The 12,281-nt window shown below is 33.1% G+C and overlaps 1 protein-coding gene across 2 annotated transcripts in view; it reads right to left on the minus strand.

Annotated features, from left to right (window-relative positions):
- Positions 1-12,281, minus strand: part of LOC132696079 (retinal guanylyl cyclase 2) — a 134,853-nt gene that overhangs the window by 44,361 nt on the left and 78,211 nt on the right. For both annotated transcript variants that reach the window (XM_060660659.1, XM_060660658.1), the window contains exons 8-10: positions 7,590-7,772; positions 3,764-4,027; positions 1,106-1,265 (exon numbers count right to left, since the gene is read on the minus strand). In XM_060660659.1, the coding sequence (XP_060516642.1) occupies positions 1,106-1,265; positions 3,764-4,027; positions 7,590-7,772 (607 nt within the window). The remainder of the gene's footprint in view (positions 1-1,105; positions 1,266-3,763; positions 4,028-7,589; positions 7,773-12,281) is intronic.

Here is a 12,281-nt window from a genome sequence, read left to right on the forward strand (position 1 = left end):
CGCTTTGATAAAGACAATATATTTCCTTCTAGGTCTTGGTCACTATTGTCTACACAGTGAGTTTAAAAATCAATTCTCCACGATTAACAATATCTTTTAATCTTTTGTAATATCCTTTAAAGCTTTTTGTTGAACAAGTCCTTTACTGATTAAAGATTCATACTCATTTTTCACAACCCGTTTTGTATCAAACGTCAAATGATTTTGACGGGACATTGTTATATTCTCGTAAAATAACTTTTTCGAAACGCACAGTTAAAATTATTAGTCAAGACTACCGCAAATGGTCAACACTCAAGAAATATATCAGAAAGAAAGAAATTTGCCTGGCCCACGCCTGTCTTGTCACCCAAGTAAGAATAATTTTTTTGTTAATGGCTTTACCCAATAACAATACGTAATAACATCGTTGGTGAAGGTCCGTCGAAGCCAATACTATGAAAATTGAGACAGACTGTACCCTCTTTTGAGAACTTCAAAATATGGTACGCGGACAAGCACATCTATTTCGAGCTTCGTTTGAGTGGCTATGGAAGCGTATACCTGCTAAACGTTTTATGAAATTATCTATATGATCATTTCCGTGCGTTTTTAGCAGTTTCTTGTGGCATATTACTAGCAAATATTTCGAAGGCTTGATCAACATACTGAACAACTTTAATCATTAATGTTGGACCTCATTATTAAGAGAAATATAACGTAGCGACGCCCTTAAAGTGTTTTTCCAAGTTTCCAAGAATATATAGAAAGTGTGACGAGTGGCGACACACCATTCGGCTTTATCAAGGAACTCGGCACTAGCCTCATAAATAATAATTGCGAGTTGAGAACGAAACAAATTTGCTTATTCATGGCGACTACCTTTGTCGTGGAAAACAATTATGTTTTTAAGAAATAAATATCGTAAAGAAATTTTGAACCCCTATGTTTCCAAAACTAATGCATGAAATGTCGCATATGTTTAAATCAGTAAAAAATTATTTTTTTATTACTCTATAAAAATTATAAAAACTGGCGTATATTTGCTTTTTTTTTGTATCTCTTATGGGTGACCATGAAGATAGGGTGTAAAATATAAACAAAAAACCGGTACAAATACGCTTACCCCTAGCTGTTTTGTTAGGTGGCTGAATTCCTTGAGCTTCGTAGAATGCTGGGAGTCCATAGTCGGTCACTTTCAACACCCAACGGGCGTCAATTACACAATTCCTCGATGTTAAACATCCGTGGACACGGATTTGTGTGGAATGCAGGTATTTCATGCCCTGCAATAAAGCTTACACTATGCATTCGTTGTTGTAAACTAACTTTGAAGTTAAACGCAATTACACGCAATATTTATTCCAGTTTTAATTTTGAACATCATTCGGTTACACTTGGGATGTTGAAAACAGTAAGAGATTGGCGCAATTGGCCTCACAATAATACCTAAAAAAGTTGACGTTATCTTTGGTACTTCGGAAAAAAATCTTTTGAAACAATTTGTCATTACCACAACGTCATCAATTTCATTTTCTCTTGGGATTCGTTATATTTTGTAAGATTTGATCATGTATTAGAATTGTATAGTAGTGAATATTGTGAATATTGGTCATAAGATACTATTGACTTCCACAATCTTGCAAAGAAATATCGCTAGAATCTACAATTGCAAATTTGGGAGTCAAATTCGACCTTCTGGATGTAATAATTTTTTTGTACTCAATATTACTACATTATTTTCAAGAGTTAAAAAGACAGACAAAAAGTTAGTATTTTAATATTTTTAGAGCCTCATTATATTTTTATTATTATTATTACAAATTTGTCGATTATAAGCCGCATCATTATATGAGGCAACTAGTGTTGAAACGTAATATTTTATTGCAACAGAACTTTGTGTTTTATCGACCAATGCGTTTAAATATAGTTCATAATTTTGTGCGCTAAATCCCTTAACGGATATTTTCCTGTTTGCAGTCTATTCGAACGCTTTGAAAATTTAAATATTTACCGACACAAGAGCCTGTTTCGTGCGGTACCAATATAATTTGAATCTAGATGCAGCCGACACAAAAAATCTAAAAATGGAAACTGGATTAAAGTAGAATGAAATTGTAAGTGTTTTCCTGATATATGCAACCACAAAAACATCAAACTTTACAAAATGAAGAAGCAATGCTATGTTTGGATTTGAAACAAGTTGAACATAACTGTTATCCCCTATAGATTTTTATATTGAATGTTTTGTATCTTTATATTTTGGGGTGCGAACTTGTTTTACCATCAAATTTGCCTGATAATCAGTGAATACCAAATAAACAAATTAATCTCAATATCATGTTAAAGAATATAATATTAAGAAATGTCTACAAATGTACATAAATCTGAAGCGAAATTATTTATTTTTATTTTATTTTCCATTCATTGTTTTTAAGTAAAATGGCAAAATTTTATATATATTTTATTAAGCAATAAGAAAATAGAAATTTATAAGTTGATATTCTAATAATATATAATCAGAATTCGTTTTTTTTTTCAAATAATAAATTCGCTATTCAATTAAATCCATCTATTCTACACGAATCTAATTAGATGCGTCTTCATGATCTCCCTTTTACAATTCGTTACAACTCTTGGCGTTGCAACGAATTGATCACCCCTCGTAAAGGCAGAAAAGAAAACTGCACAATACGCAACAATGCGAAAACTGAAAGAACGCTATCTTAAATTTCTGTAAGTTGCGGTTATCAGTAACCCAATTTTTAGTAACATCTAAGCAGTAATTGTAATTATTATTCTGGACATTAACGCAGGTTACACAGGGTATAGTCTGAACTCTGTTTCTTTTGAGAATTTCATAGTTCATACGTATAAAAGATTGAAAAGGCACTATTAATTATAATTAGCGATTCAAAAAGAACGCCGAATTTGAAAGGGCAGCCATTTTGTTTTTTATTGTTGGTAGCATCGTTTTTACGTTGAGGTTTTATATTGTCAAGGAATTGTACAGTGATTATGTTTTCTGTCAAAATGTGAAGTGACGTGAAGCGCATTTTCAGCTCAATGGCTTTGTTAATAAGCAAAATTGAAGATGTCTGAGAATTCAACAGTAATTTAAGAACAAGAAATGCATCATCAAAGAGTTTTGGATTTGGATTGGAATTGGAATTTGGAGTAAATGGCTGATCGGATCATTTTGAAAACAAAGAAGGAAACGTAGTCGCTCTTAATGGAGTTCGTTACAGAGCAATACTCCCTGATTTCCTCTATTGCATTAAATGATCATTGAGATTTTCTGGTTCCAGCGTGCCACACTTCAGCTGAAAAAATTGAACTCCGAAGTGAGAAGATTCCAGACCGACTTATGTTGTTGAGAGGAGACCAAGTCTACCCATCGATCATGTAACTTTTTTATGTGGTTACATTAAGTCACAAGTCTACGAGAACAAACCACGAAATTTGATGGGACTCAAGCATGAAATCAAAAACCATATGCCCAATAATATTTTTCACGTTGAGATATTCTCAAGCGAATGGTCTGATTTTTTTGCCTTTATTATGAAAATCAATTAATTTAACTGCCCTTTCACACCCCACGCTCGTTTTGAATCACCCTTTATCAGTTTCGGGGGATGTCTGCATAAATTGTAGAGTGTAAGTCCTTTAACTTTTAAAATGGGAAAATAAGTACCATTTTTATCGATAAGGTTCTGGTTTACAATTTACTTCTATATATTTTCCTAATAACACATAAACATAAAGTGTCCTTCTTCCGTCTTACCCTTACTAAGTCGGTCAACAGACTCAACCGAAACGACCAGTCCAATTTAATATCGTCCTGCTGCAAGACGTCCTGAAGAGATCCCCTGGAGCAGTACTCGGATACTAACGCCGCCGTCGGGGGTTCGGCTAAGCACCCTATCAAGGGGTTTAAATTCTCGTGACGCAGACCGTGCAAGAGAACCAGTAATTCGATTGATTTGGCTTTGAGCTCGCAGCCGTTGCCGCCGTTTGAAGGCACTGGTTTCATTTGTACCAAATCACCCTGAAACAATCCCTCGGGTTTCTTTCAAATATTCCCTCGCGAAATCGTAGGGTTGGGAAAATATTGATGGCACGAATTGTTAAAATATTTTCAATTCGCTTTTAGTATTCTATACAGTGAAAATTTCTCACTGTTGAAGAATATAACCTTTATATACGAAGAGTGTTCTAAAAGTAAGGTGACTTTTAAGTTTTACCAAAAAAAATATATTTGACTCTCAAAACTAATGTTGTCCCGCTCAAACTAATCCCCCAGATATAATACACTTGTGCAAACGTTTTTTTTAATCCTCGACGTACTCCTAGTATAGCCATGAGTTCTTAGTTCAATTTTTTATTTATCTTCTCAATCGTTCCAAACTTCCTTCATTTGATGGGTTTCTTAAGTTTTGGGAAGAGGAAAAAGTGGCATCCGGTGAATGTGGTGGCTGAGGTATGATTCTGGTTTTGTTTTTGGTCAAAAATTTAGACAGTGAGCAGGTAGATTATTGGGATGTAAAATCCATGAACTGTTTTCCCACAATTCCGGACGTTTTCTTCCTATTGGTCTCACACATGGCGCATAACTTCAAAGAAATACAGTAGGACCTTGTGGTAAGAACTCTTGATGTAGTAATAAAAGAAAACAGTAACATTTGATCTAATTTCACATACTTTTTCCGGTCTTCTCGATTCTGGGTACTTCCGTTGACCTTATGTACTTTTTGAGCATCTATCGGGATCATCATTGACGTCGTTTAACAGCGTGTTGAGCGATGTTCCTTCGACGGTCCTTTTGTTCAAAATTAAGCAGTTTCGGAACAAATTTTTCTGATAAACGGCCCATGGAGATGCCGGCGTCTTCAAGCGCTTCTCTAATAGCGATTCGACGATTTTTCAACACCATTTGTTTCAATTCTCGGCCATCTGGTAACAGCTTGTACCACTTATAAATATTTTTTTTTGCTCAAAGTAGATTCAACATTGTCAACATTTCAAGTGAATTGTATTTCATTTTTTACACAAAATTTTATGCAAATTCGTTTTTCCATTTTTTATGTCTGTCTCACAAAAAAAGTAAACGTGCAAACTGACTGAAATTGTGAACATATATTAGGGATATGGGTACCAACATAACAAAAAAATATCGAAAATCGAATGTACGTAGCCGCCTAATTAGAAAATTCTTAACTTTTCGAACACACCTCGTATGTAGTATTTTATAAAAAGGTTAATTTGCATGTACAAGTATCAAACCTTCTTAAAAAGGCTTTATATTAATCTCAGCAACATCTATAAAAGTAAAAATATTCTGAACTTTAAGTTAAAAACACTCTGTCTGAAGCACTAGTTCTGAGTCATCTAAATTGCCTGTCGGTCCTGCTTGGAGGAAATATAAATTGCAAAATGTACAAAATTCTCGTATTTTATTTACAAAAGAAAAAATCAATCATTAGCAATATCAAGCATAGAAGAACCCAACTTTTGCTTATTTTCTTCAATTTCAAATAATAAAATCGCAACACATTCATTGGAAAAAATGACTTCACTTCAACGGAACTCGTTTTAATACTCCAGTACGAAATGGTCAAAATTATGAAATCCAAGAAACCAAAAACTTTAGGTTGCTTCATGAATATCTTCAGATTAACCAGAATTCTTGGAAAAGCACTTAGGTAAGAAGTAAGAAGTGATATTATCAGATTTTTTTTTTAATTTTTATAGTCTATTTATATACCTGCATATATATTTTGTATCTTAAGTTTTTAGTTAACGTATTGTAATATAAAATTAGTATACCGAAGTTTTGTATGTCTTGTTACATGCTCGATTGAACTAACAAATAAGATGACCCTCGCCAAACTTAAAATAAAGGTGGTTTTATTTATTTATGTAAAGTTTTTGTTGTCGTTTAAATCATTGTCAAATTGTAAAAATCATCTCTCTGAAATGCATCGTTTCCTCATCTATGGTTGAGTCCTTCAATTGCACTATAAATCTATGTCAATGTCAATAGACAGTGGTCAGGCAAGAATGCAAACTGCTGCCACAGCAATTGGCAGAGGAAGACAACATTCCACATGATTGTCTTTTGTCATTTCTGATTTCAAAATTAAAATTAGGAAATTTTTTCATTGAATCTTGATGATTATGTTTTTTAGATATTTTAGGCTTGGAATAAGATATTGAGATTCGGTTTTCAGCAGCCTATTAAGATATAATTCCACTTTTATTTTAAAAAATTCATCATGTTATTGAATTTATATCAAAATGCACATTCTAGTGGCTTCACTAAGATTTAGGCATAACACAAGTGAGATTGGATGCCTGGAAATTTTCAACAAGACAATTTTTTTTTCAAATCCGTTCAGATACGTTAAAAAGTCTCAAACGAAAATTACCTAAATATTTTATTAAAAAGTTTTTTTTTTGTTAGTTTCATTAATTTAAAAGTTTAAGGTGGCCCTTTTTGGCCAGTTCAGTAACAACGAGACACGCATTTACATTCTTATCTCACCAATCTGTACAACTTTCATTTTTAATCTTATTACTTTACTTAATAATTTTATTTCCCTCTTAATATAGCTATTAGATTTTTTTGTAAATATGGCACCATACTTTCTCAAGTTTACAACTTCAAAAATTTGTTAAAAAATATTAAGCAGTTTTGTTAATCGAAGCGGATGGCAATTTAAATTTCGCGGCCCGCTAAATTGCTTTAGATTGCAAAAAAAACGTACGAAAATTAACTTTAAATTAAACGGACTTGGATATTACTTCGCGAACTTTCAAGCTCGTCTAACGGAAAGTTGGTTATTAATCCTGAGCGTGTGAATTCGCTACTGCGGAAATTAATTTGATTTTGAGCAACCTCCGTGTGCAATTCAAATTAACAATTTGCTGTTAGCCTCGGGTAATAAGAAATTTCCAAGGAAATGAACTTGTGAGGGAGGATAGAGCAAAAAGGGCAAATTCAGAAATTGCAAAAAAATGCTCAAAATTTATTGACGTATATTTTACAAAGAAATGGGATCCTCGACTTATATTTAAATTTTAAATAATTCAGTGACAAATAAAAATTGATCAACAAATTTGCTAAGGACGTTTTGGCAACACAAAAAAATGAAATTCATCCAAAAATTCATTTAAGTCCCAATTTAAAAGCAATTAATTCCTTTTTTGCCTGAAGAGGAGAATTTTTAGTAGCCGCTCAAAGAGTTTTCTTGGTCCCCTCCTTTTACGTTTTATTCGAAATTAAAATTATTCATTTCCTACAAAGCGAAACAGAAATCAAATTGCTTTTTAATATCTCCTGCAGAGGCAAGTTCTTGAGTAACGAAGTAAACAATTATGCTATTTCAGCTCCCATAAGACTAGGCCAATGGTTTCAAAATACGTAAAAGTAGGTGTAATTTTGTCGTATACAGCCTTAAATTGGCACTTGTTCTGATTTACCAAGACATAATTTCAATAAAAAATTTTAAAAAATCTCAAAGTTCCAAATGCATAACGGATCAAAATTGTGTCTGTTATTAACGATGTCAATTTTATTCAAGGAAGGAACAAGATTATTAACCACTTACATTGTACCTTACTCTAGGGTCAACGATGATCTGTTTGGCTAGATTAGGGCTCGAGTTTGATCTCAAGGGAGTCCTTGTTGCTCCCGAACCCTGCAACAGGTCCGGCTTATCGACTTCGGGGCCGCCAAATTCTTGCAGTTGCTGGAGCCAGCAGCATAGCATTGCCTCGATCCCCTCGTCCACCTAAACCCAAAATCCAGAAAGCAAGATAAAGATGAGCAAATATAATACCGAAAGTTACTTAAGGGAGTCACGATTATTATAATTTCGAGAGTGGTACAACCTTTCATTTGAAAATTTATTAAGAGAAGTAAGAAGCTAGTTCCCAGTTTTTCCTTTATTTGTTTTTTAGTCAGTGTCATTCCATAGCTTGTCAACAATTTTACTTCACATATTCGCAAAATAACATTCGGTGAACCTCAACAGTACAAAATTGTTTTAAAACAGCCATTTTTTCAGTTCATATTTGAAATTTATTATTATAGAAACAAAATTTCGTCGATGGATATGACTAAAGCTTAAGTGCGGGTACGTAAATGTGACGTCAATTTGTCCATCGGCATAATCGCGTTTTAAATCTGAGCGACGATGTCATTTTCTAAATTGAATAATGCTTTGATATTCATCAACTTTCCCGTTGATATTCATTAACCGCTTTTATTAAATTTGTATCTTGTCACGGGAATGATTGGGTCGATAGCTGTTCAGAAATATGACCATTTTTTATTTAATGATATTTATCAAGGAGCACCTGAAGAGAAAAACGCAGGGAACAATTTTTAGAATAGCCGAAGAATCACCTGGAAAAATGTCAGTGGCGCATAATATTTTTCTTCAAAAATATGCGATGCAAAAATGCCGAAAAATGCCGCTTGATTAACAGGTTGCATTTACAAAATTTCACAAAGATATATAAAATCGTTTTTTAGAATTACCAGAAATACAGCGATACAAAATACCATATCAACTCCATCGTTGAGGACACCGTTTATCAAGGAGGTTTAAGGGAGAAAAAGGTCGATTAATGAATATAAAAACTGGAATGAAATAGGAGACAAATGGTCAGCGAAAATCAAGGAACTTTACAGTTGTGAAGGTATTACATCTTCTCAGCAGGAAGAACAGAGAGAAGGTCGATGACCGAAGTATAGAAATTACCCCGGAAGAACTAGATATCGATATTACAAAATTACATTTTAATAATTGACTTTTGAAATATGGAGGGGCCACATTAATAAAAAAATTTGCATGTCCAATTGCAAAAGACATTGGATATGAACATATTTATCAGACCTATGGAAATAAAGTATTACAACACCAACACGGGAAATAAGAATGATCTTAGTAACTACTATTCCATAACGTTGCTCAATACAAGGCTCAAATTGCTAACTATGATTTTGACCAACACAAGCACCAAAAATAAAATAAAAATATAGAACAAGCTAACACTAGAAATATAAAATCTCGTATACGAATAGGAAATAGCCTAAGCCCTCTATTATTCACCATAATGATGGACAAAATTATACAGAAAGCAAAACATGCGGGACAAGGTCTCAATGAAACTGATAAAAATTGTGTGTTCTACACGGTGACATAAAAGCAACAGCACTCAAGCACGCCAACAAAGCAGTTAACACATAGGGGTGCTTAGGGGATGTCATCTGGAAAGATAAAGCCCAGACATGTGTTAGGCCTATTGACATATTGCATCGAGACAAGACCCGATACAGCGAAAACAACGAGGATTTTAAGGACCACAAAAATGAAACGTTGAGATCAATAGCAGAGACAATATTGCTTGACAGAGGGCCGAATGGTTAAATAAAAGATTTTTGTAATGTTTGGGATATTGTGCGGTGGGTAAACAGAGAAGAAGGAAGTGAAACCAGCATGTTAGCAGAATGAGCCCCAAATATCAGCCCAACTAAAACCAACAGGAACAGATGGTGGAGGCCTAATATAAGAAGAAGTTTGTCAGATAATATAAAAAAGAATTTTTCTGAAAACTTTACCAAAAAGTAAGACGTCTAACAGATACGTTTGTAGTTATAAATTGTTTTCTTAAAATTAACTCAAAAATTCGGTTCAAGAAGAAGAGAAGAAGAAGAATTTTGTTAACCACATATAGTATATAAAATAATACAATTGCAGCCAGTCAATTTAAGGTAAAATACAAAAACAAAATGTAAAAAGTATAAAGGTGTAAACAAAAGTATTTTATAAATAACACAATAGTGAACAATTCCAAATGTAAAGCTCAACAACACTAACACGGAGTATAAAAATCGTACAGAAAGTGCAAGATAGTATGCTAAGATCTTCGCACATTTCAGTAACCCAAGGATTTTAATTTAGTTTTTTTATTTTGTTGGAGTACTCGTCCACACTATAGAAACAATTTTCGATAAGAACACTTTAACATTAGTTTCGAATACCTCAAAAGCCATATGTCTGTACCTATCTGGCAGCATATTTTACAAGTTAATGTTTAAAGAATTTTTGTCTGATGTAACAAGTCTGTGCTTTGGAACTCTTATAAGATTTTTTGCACGTGTTGGATAACTATGAGACACACCTTCAAATATATTATAGTATATTTGTTAATTTCTAAAAGATTGTGGGGAATATAGATACAGGGCAGTGTCACTATCTTATATTTTTTAAAATATGGAGTACAGTGTTCATTGTGCATAGCCCCAGCAAGAATTCTTATAGCCCTTTTCTGCATCCTGAATATTTGAACAGCATTGACAGAGTTTCCCCCCCAATATTGTTCCATATGATATGTGGGAATGAAATAAAGCATAATACACCATCATTAGGGCATTTGGGTCTAGGCTCTCCCTAATATTTCTAAGCTAGTTTTCGCTTAAGAGATAAAATATGATCTTTGCAGTCAAGTCAACTACCAAGTGTAAAGCCAAGTAATTTAGCCGACTTCCGTTCGCCGTTGTTGTATTTATCTAGCGAAAACAATATCTTTTGAGCTTTGTCCGTATTCAATTTCAAATAATTGTTTTTAAACCAATTGTTCGCATTGCTCTCCAGTTCTCCAATAATGTTGTTCAGTACCCAATTCTGGGAATACACTATGTATCCTCGAGTCAGCTTATATGAAGTTGGCATTACAATATGCGAAACTGTTTTGGAGTTTAATAATCAATAAAAATTCGAAACGAAATCCACGATATCGAAGGCTGATCGCGTTACCCGATATTCTTAGCGTATTTGCCGAATATTCGTTTCCATAAGGGGCGGCGGATCAGCGAATTAAACCAATCCCCGTCAAATTGCGTTATCGCTTTTAGAAATTCAACACGAACTTTGGATAGCCGAGTAAATTATCTCCACTAACTCCACAAAGTACACTTTAAAGGCTGTAATTAACAAATAAGTAATTAGAAACCTTAGCGAAACAATTTTATTAAATGCCTAAAAAGAGTCAATAAACCAAAAATATAAGAGTAGTTAATTTAAAATATGAAAGAGTATGTGGTGGACTTGAACATAGTGATGTACATCGGCCGGATTTTGCTACCGATTTAATTCACATACTTGTACACAGAAATTCATTACACAAAACCCATTAAATAACCATAGGTTTTTAAAAATGCGTTTGTGATTTGTAAGAAATGCCTTTTTAATCCAATTGCTGCATTTGTTGTGGGAAATGTGACTTCTAAAATCTAAAATGGTATTTATGGACTTTGATATTGATATTGCAATATTGCGAATTTTGCAAAGAACTTGGATTCCGACGAATCGTGTATTTCCAAAACACGTTCAAAGGCATCTGATGTGGTTTGCCTTATTACGAGGTGGAGAACATAAAGTCCTGCTATCAAAACTTGCAACTTGTAGCTGTCACTCGAAAGCCTGAATGTATTGTTTACTATAGATAAAAATATTGTATTTCTGGAATACATTAATACGTTAAACTTGCAAACATATTGGAGTGTTTGTAGAGTGACATAATTTTTAATAATTATAACAAATGATTGTATAAAAATCTCTCAAAGTCTGTCGAGTTTCTTGATTAGAACTCTTGTATATTTATTACACTTATTCTAATTCCCTTTTTTTCCTACCTGTTTGAGTAAATTTTAGGGTACTTTTTGTTGGAGATCTGCCATCAGTTATTTTCGGGACTCGGATATAGAAAACAAGAATTTCAATATCGTTGTTCGATTCGATGTAACAGCAGGTAATGGGCGCTTATATGTTCAATTCAATTCAACAACAAGATTTTGAATAATAACTTTGAAACAAAATTTTTAGTAATTCACATTTTTCATATTAAAAAATGAAATCCAACTTGATAAATAAATATAAATTCAATCAATAGTCACTAGTCTTTAAAACAATTTAGGATAGTTTTTTACTTAAACATCACAGTTCAGTTCACAGCTAAGTTTAACATTTTAAATGGCATTATTAATAATACAATTATTAAAATTTAAATATTTTTACATTAAAATGTCATACACCAAAGAGTTACCCATTACCGTAACAAGCGTAACATTTTTAAACTCTTTTAGTTGAACGTCTGGAGGTGGGGAAATTGTTTTATACATTCTTAACGAAATTTTCCGAATTTTAAATTATAACGCAATTTTTCGTCGTAGTGTTAAGTGCAAAAATTATAAACAAACAAACAAAAAATTCTCATTACGAATGGATATTTAC

Source organism: Cylas formicarius, unplaced genomic scaffold (assembly GCF_029955315.1).
Source record: "Cylas formicarius isolate icCylForm1 unplaced genomic scaffold, icCylForm1.1 PGA_scaffold_1__22_contigs__length_36826433, whole genome shotgun sequence".
Taxonomy (NCBI): domain Eukaryota; kingdom Metazoa; phylum Arthropoda; class Insecta; order Coleoptera; family Brentidae; genus Cylas; species Cylas formicarius.